Consider the following 16,622-nt stretch of genomic DNA (forward strand, 5'->3'; position numbering starts at 1 on the left):
ATAATCTTATTAAAGAAATTTCATTTGCAGGCAGCAGACAGAGCCACACTACCACAGCACAGGCTCGGTGGTGGAAATGAGTAACCCCTTCACTGTGAGTGGGCACTGACTGCCCTCACAATACGTAATCCACCGGCTAAAGCCGATTGCGGACTTCACGACGCGGTGACTGAGCGAAGAGCAGAGCGAGCGGCTGCGCGTGCCCGACGTGCACTTAAAAGAAGAGGACAGCAGCAATGACGGCTAAATGCCTGCGCTAATCACATGGATCTTAGCACGAAACTGTGTCGGAAAAGTCAAACAGCGACTGGAAGTGAGCAGTAATTGGCAGAAAACTCATGAAGCTGCGACCGCCTGCCTTCATCAGGTGCCAAAGTGCACCTCCTAATATCTGGGAGCCTCTCAGCGTGTCGTCCTGTCCTGATTCCTATCCGTAATCGGAAAGAAGTGTGAACACGCGTGTTCAGATGGAGCAGGAGAATAGCGTGCAAAGAAAGGGAAATGTCTGTGCAGTACGAAACTCGTGCGGTGAAGAAACAAAGATAAACAAATATACGTCATCATCATGCGACGAGGACTCCTGACTCCGCCTGCTCACCCGCAGAGGCGTCGTATTTGTCAGTAGCGACAGCGTTAGGAGTTCCCGCTATCGGAGTCAGACGACTTCGACTGCCATGCTAGGCAAGTGACTGTAAGAAGGTGAGAAATAAAGAACGAAGAGGAGGAGTGAGACGAATGTCGGTGAGTAACAGGAGAATCGGCCCGCATGAGATTACGAGAGATAAGTAATGGACAATGAACCATGGCGGGGTCTAGAATATCGATGAGATGGAAAGGTAACGGTCGCTTGAATCTGTAGGGAGGGTGGATAAAGAGTTGCGGCATTGTGCTGAAGTCCATCAGTTTTAGTGGTAAGCAGCACATCGTTTCACTTTTTCGTTTACTTTCTTGCCGGCCAAGGTCTCCAGGCTGCCGTGTGACGCCGCTCGTCCACCCAGTCCTCTGATTGTCATTTAGCCCGGGTTTAATGTGCGTAGGAATTCACTAAAATCGGAAACTCTAGGGTAGAAGTCTCACAAGAGTTTTCTCCTAAGTGGCATCCCAGTAGAAGACTGGAGGAAATCCAGTGCAGATACGAGCAGTGTTCTGAAGGACCGCAGTCCAGCCTCGTGGTATTGAATAGAATCTCGTGAAAACAACTCTGGACAAAGTGCCAGTCCATCACAGGACACACCCACACGTGCCACAGTCATGTCTGATTGAACCTCCAAAAGAGAAGTCGAACTACACAGACATCCCACCAGACTTTGGTGAAGGTGCCAGGGAAGAGAAGACGCGTGAGGAGTTCGTCTTCGAACCTGGCAGAAAAAATACGGAGGAGGTCAGTTGGTGGACAGAGTATCTATCTATCTATCTATCTATCTATCTATCTATCTATCTATCTATCTATCTATCTATCTATCTATCTATCTAATTCATAATTAAACTCGAGTAAAAGAAGAAGTACTCGATGGAATCGTTAGGTTAATTGTTATTTACTTATTGATTGGCTACATTATTTGTTCAGTGAGTCGGTACCTTTGCTTTTTGTGTTTCTGCTGCTCTATGCATCTGAACTTCCCCCAGGGATTAATTAAGTTCATCTAACCAAATGTTTGCTTTCATTGAAGCGGCAAATATTTTGAAAGTACCAAAAGTAAAAGTTCATTTTATAATAATGAGAAGGTGCAGGGCTTCGACGTCTAGAGCAGCGTGTCTCAATCCGTGGACGTCTAAGATTTAAGATTTAAGATTTAAGTCAGCTTAAATTAAAATAAATAAATCAGTCACCACTTTAATGTTTTAGGGGGCTACATATTGCAGATTTCATTTTTGCACTCAGTCAAAGGGACATTTTGCTCCTGAGTTGAAATGACTCGCGTAAGTCCAGTTCCAAGCAGGTGACCACCAGTTAAACACTTCATGCTTCATTGAGAAAGCCAATGGACATGGACGGGATTCTCAAATACCCCATAGAATTGTCGTCTCTAAGCTCCAAATTTGCATCAGTTTCACAAGATTAATTCCAAAAGCCTGAACCAAACAGGAATGTATATATAAATATATTTATATATATATATATATATATATATATATATATACTAGTCATTTAGCCCGTTACAATAACGGGTGTTAGAACAGTAGTGCATAAACATTAGTAGGAACAGTCTATATTAAATGGCAAGGGACCTTGACCTCATTCTTTTTGTTGGTTGTATTTTTCTTTGTCTTTCAGTCTTTCTTTTGTTGATATTTACTTGCTGAGCTGACTGTTCTTCGTGGGCTGCCGCCATATATTGTGTGTCTTTAATTTTCTGTGACAGTAATACTGTCTTGTACGTCCGCTGGCTTGTACGTCCATAATATACCCTTAATTTTCTCTGGCGGTAATACAGGCGTGCGCGTCGGTAATATGCCTTTAATTTTCTCTGACAGTAATGCTGGCTTGTATGTGGCTGTAATATGCGTCACTGTATTGTGTACCTTTAATTTCCTCTCGCAGTAATACTGGTTTGTATTTCCGTAAAATGCCTGTAACTTTCTCTGACAGTAATATCACGCATCGCACCGCGCATGCACACTTCACCAGAAGACACACACACACGGACACCTGGACGCACATAGGGATTTTATTAAAGAGGATATATACATACAGGGTGGTCTAGATCTAATTATGCAATTTTCATTATGCTATAACTTATTAAGTTTATTACATAGAGAATTCACAAAAAAATATTTTTGTTGCCGATAGATGGCAGCATCTGCCCTGCATTCGTTTATTGCAAGATATTTCGAACAATTCTTTTGTCTTGCATTGTTTTCCTGCATTGCATTAAAAGTTGCATAGTTAGATCTGGACCAATATATATGCACAACCCGGATTTTCTGAGGAATTAATTTATTTTACTGTGAAGGGTGGTGGGTAACCGCCATTGTGCGCTATCTGTGATGTGAAAGTTAAAGCGCATCTTTATATATAATACGCTACCGTGGCTTTCCGCTTGTCTGTCCAGGATTTTAAATCACGTGTAGCTCGCAAACCGTTTGAACTATTGACCTGAAATTTGCATCACATATGCTACGTGATGTCTACTATCCACTTTCAGGGTGATGATTGACTTCCAAGGTTATCCCTCTTTTTATTTTTATTTTATTTTATTTTAGAATCAACTATCGGCAGCGGGCCGTGTGCCACATGTGTAAGGGCGCCGTTCTCATTTCCTCCCACCTTCGCCGTCACTTCCCCTACCTCTTCATATCTTAAATCATTCTTGAGGCAGATTGAACACTTGATTGCCAGCTTAAGTGAAAAATTAAGAAAAACGAATTAAGTAATTGAAACATAAAAACGGACTTAATCAATTTTAACGTGAAAAGATGCAGATGAAAGAAGAATAGAGGCGGGCGCTCGGGTGGAGAAAAGAAGAGAAGCTCAGGAAGCAGTAAGCGCATCAACCTCTGAGCAAACGAATGCTAAACGTACAGAGAAAGAGCTCGAGTCAAGTGGATTCACTGCACGTTATCATGCACCGTGCACATCTAAGCCGGCTTGTCGGCTTAAATTAAAATAAATAAATCGGTCATCAGTTTAATGTTTTAGAGCAGTGGTTCCCACACTCGGTCCTGGGGACTCCCCATAGTTGCAGGTTTTTGTTCCAACCAGATTCACAATCGGTGATAATAATTGATCTCATTTAGTTAGCTGTTTTATTTTTTTTTATCTTTTCTTATTCTGTGTTCAGAAAAGCACAGCAGTATGATTTTTACATTATCCATCCATCTATTTTCCAACCCGCTGAATCCGAACACAGGGTCACGGGGGTCTGCTGGAGCCAATCCCAGCCAACACAGGGCACAAGGCAGGAACCAATCCTGGACAGGGTGCCAACCCACCGCAGTTTTTACATTATAAGACATTTATAAATATTTCTATTTTTTGCTGTTTTCCTGTTATTTTTCTTTTATTTTCCAATCCTGCTCCTTTCATTGTAACGTAATAGTGACAATTAAGAACATGCAAAGCAGACACCCGGGGAAACCACGCTTAATGATGAAAGGCTGCAACTGCTTCTAATTACTCAATAATGGAACGGTAGAATGGAAATCAGGATAAACCTAAATAAAAAGTAAAAAAAAATAAAATAAAATAATAACATTATCCACATTTAACTGCTTAATTTTTATCTCTTTTAGGGCGGATGTCGACTTTTGTCGACAGGAGGGGTTGAAGGCTAATGTTGACAAAAGTCGACATCCAGGGATAGGGGGCGACAATCAGCTGTTAATGGCGACAAATCTCACTGTCACGTCACAGGCATTCCCTCTGTGCTTGGAGGAATGCTAGACTCATTGACTCGGCAAATAAACCTTGCGTGTGCGTGAGTTGCAAAATGTAAACAAAAGCAAGATGGCACCGACATGTGAAAAGGGAGCGAAGCAAGTGCAGAAAAGAAAACACTCGGCAGACGATGTTTTGCGCATTATCGCGGAGTCGGACTCTTGATTTTTCAGAATCGGATTTTATTGGCAGTGATCAGGAGATCGAGCAAGAGAGTGAGAAGCCAGCATCAGCTGATCAGACACCAGCCAATGCCGCGCCAGCGGATCTGCTGCCAGTTGAGTGCCTTCGCGCAGCCAATGCATCTACGGCAAGGTTCGCATGGGATAAATACACAGACATTGATCCGTTGAGAGCCGATCTGGCTACCGGAGTTTACAAGACAGCATGGCTTGCTGTTGGACACGACAGATCACCAGCTGCTGTACTTCAGGCTGCTCTCTCCTGATGCTGCTTTTCAGCTACTGTCAGACGAGACAAACAGGTAGGCAAAGATTTTTTTTGAATCGCGGGCTGCGTTTGCATCGCATTCTCGTTTTTCAAAGTGGAAACCCACAACGAAAGACGAGATGAAGCGCGCTGTGGCATTACAAATAGAGATGGGACAGAACTGGTGATATAACTTCAGGGAGCATTGGTCCAAATGTGTTTTGTCCCCTGGTGGCTTAGGTACATGCTGCTGCAAAGTTTTATTAACTTCTGTAATAAACAGAAGCAAATCCCATGGGGTGAGCCAGGCTATAATGACGTACATAAAGTTTCAGAAGAGGAAAAGAGGTGACAATACGGTTTTCATTCAGGCAGAAAACTTGGTGGCAGTGGCATGGCACGATGGCAAATGGGTGACTTGTCTCTCTACAGTACACACTAACAATATATGTTAGAAAGTGCAGCAACAGACAATTGAAAAATAGGCACCAAAGCAACACGTAGTGTAAGGAGTGCAATGTGGCAATGACTGAAATTGGCTGCTTTGAGCGAGATCAGACTTTGCTGTGTAAAATGTATGTGATATGTATGTGAAATCATAGAGTATGCAGGCTCATACAACATGCAAGACAGTAACATTTGTCAAAAGGAAATATTTTTTGTTGATTTGATATGTTAAACAATTGCTTTGTGTTCTTTTTTAAAAAATGTTAGTTTTTGGAAAAATATTCAGCCCTGGGAGAAAAGAAACAAACAAAAAAATAGCCCTAAAAGAGTTAAAATGTAGTAACAGACTTACTTTTGGAATTTCTTTATTGAGCCATTGTTTTGCACTAGGAGGTGCTAGCTCCCTGGAAATACGTTCGTTTTGCAATTGTGGCATCTCAAGTAACCTGAACCTAAATAGATATATTATAAAGATGAGATACCCCTCCCTTAGTGACACAGTGGTAAGAAATCACAAAAGAGAAAATAACTTTGCTTTCTTTAATGACGGTTTACGTGGCATAACAGACGGGAAGCCATAACAAGACCTTGTGTAGAGTCTGCCATTTTTCGTCACTGCATTGGAAGGATTTTCCGGATCGGATGATGTTATCTCCTATCCATCCGTCGGCTTCAAAAGTGTGCCGGGCAATGTTCCAAGGCTTTATGCTCTTTCTCCATGTGCAGGCCCCCTACTTAGGTGAATCATGCCATTCCAAACAAGGCACAGAGAGGATTCAATTTCATACTGGCTCTAACACAGAGAAATAGTACACGTTGCCCATTTGCAGTTGTTCTTAGCTTGAGTGATTTCCAGGAGATGGAGTGACCAAGAAGGTGGCCGGCTCGCAGTGTGAAGTCAGGGAGGCTTGGGAGGGAGAGCCCCATTGTGAGCGCCCTGGCCGTTGGGGAACCCAAGTCTCGAGTTAGCTGTATGGAGCCAGGGGATGGAAGGCAACCAGACCTTTGGAAGGTCAGCTGCACCTGCTGATAGGGTGACTCCCCTGTTGCAGGGGCCCGTATTCGAGAAGCAGGGAAGTTGCCAGTTCAAAGGGAGAAGGCACCTGTTTATTTATTTATTTAATTTTTTTAAAAGGACAACTTCCTGCCATGGAACCTCCATCTTTTTCATTTTCCTCTTATGGATTATTAATTTAACTTTGTGCGCTGCACTGCGGACACTGTTTTTGGTTTTGTTTGAGTATTTTCAATAAAAGCACTGAACTCCTTTTTCACCATCCCCTTGCTGAGTGTGATCTGTCCTCATTGCACAGCTCATCCAGTCAGGTTCAAGAGGCTCCCAAATGGAAAGAAGGAAGCATGGAGCAGGACCCGCACTGTCATAAGATCTGATGAGATCACCGTCAAGAGTGACTGAGCAGGAGCTCATTGTCTTGAGTTGCACTTTAGCGCCAATTTGCAGGAGTTCCGTTTTGTTGCACTTTAATGTTAAAGAGTTCTGCTCCATCCGGGTTTTAATTTCGTTGAGGCAAGTTGTGAGCTGAGAAAGCCCTGATGAAGTTTCATTTTTAGCATTGAAATAGAGTTGAGTATCGTCTGCATAAAAATGGCAACCCTGTCCAGAGCTACAAATCATATGGCCAAGGGGAAACATAGACACACAGAAGAGCAGAGGGCCGAGGACGGAGCCCCGAGGAGCCCCTTGAAGGGCAATCAAACCATCTGCATGCCAGGAAAATTAATTGAGTGAAGAGGTAAAGTGGAGTGTGGGGGGCAAAGGGCAGGATTGACAGGGAGAAAGAGGATTGAGAGGAGTGCTTCAGGTAGTGGGCAGGTGGACGAGGATGAACAGCCCTTCAGGCAGACTCACAGAGGCTGTAGGCTGGCCTGTTAGTATTTGTAATGTGACTCCTATGCGTCTTTGTCCTCAATGTGTTGTCCTCGCTGTTATGTTTACTGCAGTAGAGGTATGGTACATCAATAGGTCACCGTTTGATTCTCTTTGAAATGGTGGTCTTAGTTTAGGACAAATCTGGCCTTTGGATCTTTCAGCATTGCATGCAGACCAGTTTTGATAAGGCTTGTGCTGCTAGTATTCTGAGGTTCAAAGTGTTCTTGACTTTGTCTTAAGTTGGAAAATGCCAAAAAAATAAGTGGTGATTTTTAAATTTACATTGACTTTTATTTCATTGCAGATAGTCTGAACCCAAGATATTTCATGTTTTGTCTGGTCAGCTTCATTTCATTTGTTAATTTACGTCCATCCCTACGTCTCAAGCAGGTTTGCATTCCAAATCTACTGGCAGCTCCTTATCATGGATGATTAATGTATTGCAGATCTCACAGTTGGTAGTTTTCTGTGTTTGCTTAAATAGCTTGAAGTTAATCCTGAAATGCACTTTGGTGACTTTATGAGGTAATTAACTAACTTTTTTTTTTCTCTTCAAAGTAATCTTCCCAGTTTACCTGCTCATGCAGCGAGGTGTCTGATGGCCACCAGACCAGGGCTACCCATGTGAGAAGGGCGTCTTAGAAGAGAAGAGCAGACACTTGAGCGGGAGAGAAGAGTTTCACACGGAGCAATGGCTTCAGTCAACGAGCAAGTCGTGGATGAAAAACTGGCACCTGTTAAACAAGAGGACTGTGAGTGGGGCACACCAGCGAATGTGTGTATCAAACAGGAGGGCTGTGAAGAAAGAATTCTGGTTGTTAAAGAGGAGGATTCTGAGGACAGGATTTTTGAGATTAAAATTGAGGAATCTGAAGATACCTCAGTTAGTTCTGAACTGCTAAACCCTGAAATGGGGGATTTGTTCCAGGAAGGTATTTGTGAAAAATCTCATTCCAGTGTACAGCTCTGGTCCGCTGATATGGGACAACTGGCAACCAAGCAGGATTCTCTAGAATTGAAGTCTGAGTTTTCCGAGTTTGAAAAGAAAATCACAGAAGGAAATGGAAGAGAACAAGAGCAACAGGCATCTAGAAGTGCTGGAATAAGTAAGTAATGTGAGATTATATATAAAAGATGAGATGACAACAGGCTGATTGGTTTTTGAGCCAAATTGTGCAAGAGAAAGGTGCCCAGTTGAGGAACCCTCAAATACTTTAATTGTGCAATTAATTTTGAATTTTCTCATTAATTGCTATCGTGATCACCTATTTTATGACCAGAAAGATCAGAGATGTAAATAATTACTGAAATGTTATACAACAGTTCGGGTAACTTGGTTCCTTGGGTGCAAAGCCTACTGACGCTCGTCCAAATTTTTAGTATTTAAATAGAAATAAATTCAAATCAAGAATATGAGTACTATTAAATAAATCCAAGAAAAGAAGAGAAAACCCAAAATCACTTCCCTAATGGCCATTCCTGTAGGTCATTCGCCCACCCAGACCCTTCCTGTTATTCCATAATGCATTGCGTTGGAGGTGATAAAGTCAACAGTCTTGGAGGAATAAGACAAAACGTTGGGGCTGAGTCCATCACTAAAGATGACGGATCCACTACAGGGTTCTGTTAAAGATCAGGAGGCTCAGCTGGATAGAAATGAGAGGAACAACAAGAAAACAAGGATTTGTGAAATTAACAAAGAATGGGGAGACATTAGAGACCACTGGACATGGAGGGGCTTGAAATGAAATTTGACTGAATGGCTCCTTTTGTCAGATCCCATTCTGATCCACCCATCCATTTTATTTAACCTGGAGTTGTCGTCAGCTTTGAAGTAAGGCAGATACCAACCCAAGAATAAATGCCAATCCACTGCCGGGCGCACTGGCACACACATCCACACTCAGCTACACCAAATGATGAATAACATAGCAGACACATCTTTAGCAAATTGGAGGAAGATGGGGAAATAGAACAGATACCTGGAAAACGTGCAGACCAGGAATGGATGCTCAGTGGGAGGCAGCAACATCAACCACTTTACTGCCCATCTTTTTTTTATATATATAATTTCTTTGTTAATAACATTTAACTAAACTCTTTTTGTTTTTACAGATTTCCAGGAGAATGGCAGCTTCTCCCCATCATCGCTTCCTCAAGCCTCTTTTCAAGGCAGACTACAAGATAACCAGGAAAAGGAGAAGATGAAGAAATCCACAAGAGGATCAGAGAATTTGACCTCCGCCTCTTTGCAGTGTATCTCCCTTAATACTGCCGAACTAACTCAGAGAGAGGCCGTCAGCACTGATCAACAACAAATATATAATGCGGATGAAGACGCCTTGCAGGCCTACAGAAAATGCAGAAAAATGTTCAACAGCACTTCTGACTGTGAAGATTATGAATTGAATTATCCGAGACAGAAGTCATATGGCTGTTCTGAATGTGGCAAATACAACAGTGGTCTTAATGGACACATGAGAATTCACACTGGAGAGAAATCGTATTGTTCTTCCGAATGTGGGAAAGGATTCTCAGAAATAAGCAGTTTTCAGAGGCACACTGGAATTGACTCTGGAGGGAAGCCATATTGCTGTTCTAAAAGTGGAAAAAGATTCTTTGACAATAGTGCTCTTCACCATCACACTGAAATTCATACTGTAGAGAAGCCATTTTGTTGTTCTGAATGTAGCAAACGGTTCTCAATACTCAGCCGTCTCCAGAGGCATGCAAGAATCCACACTGGAGAGAAACCTTTTGGCTGTTCGGAATGTGGCAAACTCTTCTCTGAACGCAGCACTCTAGAGGCACACACACGGATTCATACTGGAGAGAAACCTTATTCCTGTCCTGAATGTGGTGTATTGTACTCCAACCGCAGCAGTCTTTATGAACACAAAAGAATTCACACTGGAGAAAAACCTCACATTTGTTCTGAATGTGGCAAACATTTCTGTAACAGCAGTGGTCTTAAGAGACACATGAGAATTCACACTGGAGAGAAACCCCACTGCTGTTCAGAATGTGGAAAACGTTTCTCTCAAGTAAGCCATCTTCAGACCCACAGACGGATCCACACTGGGGAGAAACCTTATTGCTGTTCTGAATGTGGGAAAGGATTCTCGCAATTAAGCAGTCTTCAGAGGCACAGTCGAATCCACAGTGGAGAGTAACCAAACTGCTGTTCTGAATGCGACAAGTGATTCTGTGAATGCAGCACTCTTAAGGCGCACACACAAATCCATACTGGAGGGAAGCCATTTTGTTGTATTGAACATGACAAGTAATTCACCCTTTACAGAAGAGTTTATAAAACTCAAAGAAATTCACATGTAAGGGAAAGCTTAGTGCTGCTCTGAATGTGGGAAACAATTCTCACTAAAATGCAGTCTTCAGAGGCAGACAAGGATCCACACGGCAGCAATGGCAAAACAGATGCATGTTGATTCTGCCAGACGGAGAAGGAAACGGTCACTCATGTGGTTGCCGGTTGTGAGGTAGTGGTGGCAGAAGGCTTACACGTGCAAAGACACATTTGCCAGATTAATGTCCTGAAATATATACAAAATGTACAGCTTGCCAGTAGCATGGTGCAGAACAAATAACTCAAAATAAGCAGGTGTAAGTCACTTGGGACAGACCAGTAGTAAGGGGCAGTAAAGCTGATGTCATAGCTGTCAAAGAAATACAGTCTAATAGAGCATGAAACATTGAGGGTTCAGTCCCAAGTGATTACTTTGAATAAAAAGACAGAAAACAACCAAATATCAAGCAATGCAATCTGAGAAGAGCCAGATGTGGAGTTAAACAACTGAGATTGATCCAGATGTGTTGAGCTCAACAGACCTTACCAAAAACATATCCAGGTTTATCTAGACTCCCTACCGATTACCATTACTCTATATGAATTCCAGAAGGAGGCACTATTAGAGACAATGGCAGCAAACCTAAGAGAATAAAAACAGTAGCAGTGCAAAAATCACTCTTGAGTCCTGAAGTGCGGTTGTATTTCTAGTGTGAGGTTCACTCCTGTCATAAAAGTAAGCAAACTAAACCATTGTTGAGAATTTAATCCAAATTAACATATCTTTTATGTTCTGAATGAGGTACATAGTTTTCTGACAATAGTCCCCTTTGGCCTCACACACAATTTCATATGGGAAATTAAGAAGGCCTGCAGGTGTAAGTTAGAGGGGTAAAGAAGAAGAAAAACTCAAAAAGTCCCGATGAGCATCGTCCCATGGTTGGCTCTGTTGTTTGAGATCCATACAAAATCTGCTCAAGGAGAAACTTCTTCCTTTGTGTGAAACGTTTCAAAAATCATAAACAGGCGCCCATTGTGTTCCTCCGCACTAAGTAGGTGATGGTGGTAATGATAGTGCCACATCTTCAGATGAAGAGAAGATGAACTCCATTGGATACTGAGACTGAAGAGGACACAAAACTGCATCTTGTGCAAGAAATTAAGAGGGTCACAGTCCAGTGGTCAGCTAAACACAAAGAGGTGAGGTCAAGTACTGCTATGTTTATACAACAAATTCAGATTTTCCAACTGAAGGATATGCCAGTAGGGCTTGCACAAAATTGGAATCTGAGAAGTTAATATTGATCCTCAAACTGGATTACGATGACGGAGGTTAACTTAAGATCTGTAATTAGAATTATTAAAGAAAGGAAGCAAATAAGCTAAGAGAAATTAGAATATTTCCAGCAAAAGAAGAAATAATACAGGAAAAATAGGCAAACTGAATGAGAAAAGACCTGGGATGAAGAGAAGAGGAAGACCTCATATGATGTGGCATGTATGACAACATGAAAGGATCAACAGGCAACGCGAGTTAAAAACAATGGAGAAACTGACAAATTTAAAAATGAATACCCAAGTATGAACAGACACATTCAGAAAATGATTATCACCAAAAAGTGGAAAATCCGCAGAAGTAACCGATTTTCAAACAATGATTTGGAAATACTAGGGAGAGGATTTTGGTGGGGGGGGGATAAAGAATGGGAGAGATGGAGGCACAGCAGACTGAAAGTGACAACACGAGCCAATCTGGTGCACAAAGGCCACAAGAAAAGTTGACTTCAAATGTTCATGAAGCAGGTCAACCAGAAGTAGAAGAACATGTAAGAACATTGACAGATACCAGCCTAATTTTTTTAAAAAGCAGCTACAAAAATACCATAAAACAAGCAAAAAAACACACCTCATCAATAGTGGGCAAGGAAATCCAGGAAGAGCTCCTAGACCTTCTTGATATGGACAAAACACACAGAAATATAGAGAAGTTATGAAGAATATCATTAAGCACCATACACGGCATTAAAGCCAAGGTCATCAAGGCCATAACTGAAACAAAGCAAAGCAGACACATCTGCTGTGGTTGAACAGCCCAGTGAGGAAATGACACTCAATTTGTTGGAGCAGAACATGAGGAGAGCTTTCAAGAATATGAGCACCAGAAGGCCATTCATGTTTTGAAGATCCGTGCTGATCAGCTAGCACCAGACAATAAAATTTAATCTCTCCTTAACCCCCGTCTGACTTTCCAACATGCTGTTAAAGATCCATCATTGTCCCTGTATCTAAGATACCTGAATGACTATCGTCCCGTCACACTGGCACCCATAATGATGAAGTGTTTGAAGAGGCTAGTCAAGAATTACATATTCTCTTCAAAGCCAAAAGAACTGGATCTATTACAGCTTGCAAATAGCTCCAGTAGATACACAGAGGATGGCGTCACCTTGATCCTTCATACAATCCCTTGGACCACCTAGATAATGTGCAAATGATATTTATAGGCTATAGTTCTGAATTTAACACAAAATACCCTCTAAGCCAGAGTTTCTCAACCTTTGAGTATTTGCGACCTGAGTTTCCATAACAGTTTTAATTGCGCACCCCTAATGTTTTTTTGAAAGGAGCCCACTAATACCAATTTGTTCTTTTTTAATTAATAATATATCATAGATGTTGTGAAAGGCACTATATAGCGCCCGACCCTGCACAGACTGAGGCAGAGGCACGTACTTAAATAAAACAATCTTTTATTTTTCTTCAGCCGTGGGGCACGCCTTCCCCGTGTCCCACAGGCCCAACACAGTCCCAAAACACTCACAAATAACCACAACACTCTTCTTTTCCTTTACCACCACTCCTCCTCAGGCTTAGTCCTCCTCCTCCTCCTCCCGACTCTGGCTCTCTCGAGTGGTGGTGGCTGGCCTTTTTTATACCCCACCCGGAAGCATTCCAGGTGCTTGATCACCTGGTCGTAATTGCATTTCCGAGTGGGGCTGAAGATTTGACCAGCCGGGCTGTAGACTCCATGCAGCTCCCCCTGGCGGCAATCCGAGCCCCCAACCAGGCTGTGGAGGACTCCATCTCCCATGGAGCCATGCGCCAGGTTGGGGAATCATCGTCCACCAGGGAGGCTGCCACCAAGCGTCCCAGGGGAGGTATTGAGCTGTCCATGGTAGCTCCCCCGGAACAGATGCAGTAGGGGCGTCCCTGCCAGGCATGGGACCCGACTGTCCTTCACAATGTATATTTTATTGTACCTACTTAACTTTTATCGACATTTATCGAATTCTATATTTATTTTTCTAGTATCAGAATGTAGTTTAAGTTAATTTGCTTTGGTTTTAATAGATGTATTTGTCATATTTTCGATTCTTGTTTTCTTTTTTTCACATCTTCGCGCCCCCCTTAGGGGTGCCCGCCCCACAGTTTGAGAACCACTGCATTAAAGTACAGTGGTGTGAAAAACTATTTGCCCCCTTCCTGATTTCTTATTCTTTTGCATGTTTGTCACACAAAATGTTTCTGATCATCAAACACATTTAACCATTAGTCAAATATAACACAAGCAAACACAAAATGCAGTTTGTAAATGGTGGTTTTTATTATTTAGGGAGAAAAAAAATCCAAACCTACATGGCCCTGTGTGAAAAAGTAATTGCCCCCTTGTTAAAAAATAACCTAACTGTGGTGTATCACACCTGAGTTCAATTTCCGTAGCCGCCCCCAGGCCTGATTACTGCCACACCTGTTTCAATCAAGAAACCACTTAAATAGGAGCTGCCTGACACAGAGAAGTAGACCAAAAGCACCTCAAAAGCTAGACATCATGCCAAGATCCAAAGAAATTGAGGAACAAATGAGAACAGAAGTAATTGAGATCTATCAGTCTGGTAAAGGTTATAAAGCCATTTCTAAAGCTTTGGGACTCCAGCGAACCACAGTGAGAGCCATTATCCACAAATGGCAAAAACATGGAACAGTGATGAACCTTCCCAGGAGTGGCCGGCCAACCAAAATTACCCCAAGAGCGCAGAGACGACTCATCCGAGAGGTCACAAAAGACCCCAGGACAACGTCTAAAGAACTGCAGGCCTCACTTGCCTCAATTAAGGTCAGTGTTCACGACTCCACCATAAGAAAGAGACTGGGCAAAAACGACCTGCATGGCAGATTTCCAAGACGCAAACCACTGTTAAGCAAAAAGAACATTAGGGCTTGTCTCAATTTTGCTAAGAAACATCTCAATGATTGCCAAGACTTTTGGGAAAATACCTTGTGGACTGATGAGTCAAAAGTTGAACTTTTTGGAAGGCAAATGTCCCGTTACATCTGGCGTAAAAGGAACACAGCATTTCAGAAAAAGAACATCATACCAACAGTAAAATATGGTGGTGGTAGTGTGATGGTCTGGGGTTGTTTTGCTGCTTCAGGACCTGGAAGGCTTGCTGTGATAGATGGAACCATGAATTCTACTGTCTACCAAAAAATCCTGAAGGAGAATGTCCGGCCATCTGTTCGTCAACTCAAGCTGAAGCGATCTTGGGTGCTGCAACAGGACAATGACCCAAAACACACCAGCAAATCCACCTCTGAATGGCTGAAGAAAAACAAAATGAAGACTTTGGAGTGGCCTAGTCAAAGTCCTGACCTGAATCCAATTGAGATGCTATGGCATGACCTTAAAAAGGCGGTTCATGCTAGAAAACCCTCAAATAAAGCTGAATTACAACAATTTTGCAAAGATGAGTGGGCCAAAATTCCTCCAGAGCGCTGTAAAAGACTCATTGCAAGTTATCGCAAACGCTTGATTGCAGTTATTGCTGCTAAGGGTGGCCCAACCAGTTATTAGGTTCAGGGGGCAATTACTTTTTCACACAGGGCCATGTAGGTTTGGATTTTTTTTTCTCCCTAAATAATAAAAACCACCATTTACAAACTGCATTTTGTGTTTACTTGTGTTATATTTGACTAATGGTTAAATGTGTTTGATGATCAGAAACATTTTGTGTGACAAACATGCAAAAGAATAAGAAATCAGGAAGGGGGCAAATAGTTTTTCACACCACTGTATGTATGTTACATTTTACAGATGAATCGTTAATTTCATTTAAATAATAAATACTGTTAATAATTACACACATGGGGTGACACGGTGGTGGAGCGGTAGCACTGCTGTCTTGTAGGGAGTCACCTCGCTGATATTCCCTGCCTGGAGTTTGCATGTTTTCCTGCTGGGTTTCCTCAGTTATGATATGCAGATTTGTTGACACTAAAATGACGCCAGTGTAGTGCTTGTATTCACCTTGCAATGAGCTGATGCCCATCCAGGGATTGTTTCATCCTCGTGCCAAATGCTAGCTGGAATGGACACATCACTGGATTGATGGATTTAATCATTAAACATCCTTTTCAGATGGAATTGCGGTAAGGTGTCATCAGAATTTAATGGCTGTTCCAGGCAATTCATAACACAGCGAAGCCGAACCAGTTCTCACCGTGATAATATCTCGCACTGCCACCTGGTGGAATCCTCCAGATTTCCGTAAAGTACACACGCAAGTATAAACAGTACAATGCTTGCGTAGTAGGACTGTCCGGAGCATGCGTCCCGTCGCGTGAAGTATAAACCTGGCCTAAAATGTACACAGACTTTTCTGACCTTTTCCTGGTGACATGAGACTGAGACAGTGAGTTCCGCTTCACTTGCGCTACAGAGAGCTTGCCTTGACCTCAGTTAACCACCAGATGTCACTGTTCATACTGGGGCTGAGGCTTCAAATCTTTTCGGCACAAATAGAAAGAAAGCCTCAAAGCTTCATGAGGCTTCATTTTCCCATCACTAGTGCACAGGTGAGGAATCGTCCATGTCCGTAAATGATGCTGGGAGCTGCTAATCGCCACACCTGTGGCACGTCCCCACATATAAAATAAGAAGTGTGAGTGAGAGGGAGGAGAAAAATGGAGATGGAAAGGAATGGGTGACTGAAGAGCAGTCTTGGGAGGACGATCCGGCCACATAGAGGTGAAAGGCAGCACAAACATGGGGCCCAGTGAAGGAGCATAGGTTGTGGCGCTCTAGGGGCTGGTTTGCCCCACTGATCATTGGTGTGGAGTGGAGCAAGCATAGCGGATGACCTCACCAAGGGATCTGAGGTACGACTGTGGATGCA

The 16,622-nt window shown here is 42.6% G+C and overlaps 1 protein-coding gene across 1 annotated transcript; it reads left to right on the forward strand.

Moving 5' to 3' along the window:
* Positions 1–693: 693 nt before the first annotated feature.
* Positions 694–10,339, forward strand: LOC114641658 (gastrula zinc finger protein XlCGF26.1-like). Its single transcript, XM_051927550.1, has 3 exons — positions 694–741; positions 7,704–8,251; positions 9,261–10,339. The coding sequence occupies exons 2-3, from the start codon at positions 7,837–7,839 to the stop codon at positions 10,316–10,318; spliced, it is 1,473 nt and encodes a 490-aa protein (XP_051783510.1). The 5' UTR covers positions 694–741; positions 7,704–7,836; the 3' UTR covers positions 10,319–10,339.
* The last annotated feature ends 6,283 nt before the right edge of the window (positions 10,340–16,622 follow it).

This window comes from Erpetoichthys calabaricus, chromosome 5, assembly GCF_900747795.2.
Source record: "Erpetoichthys calabaricus chromosome 5, fErpCal1.3, whole genome shotgun sequence".
In the NCBI taxonomy this organism is placed as follows: domain Eukaryota; kingdom Metazoa; phylum Chordata; class Cladistia; order Polypteriformes; family Polypteridae; genus Erpetoichthys; species Erpetoichthys calabaricus.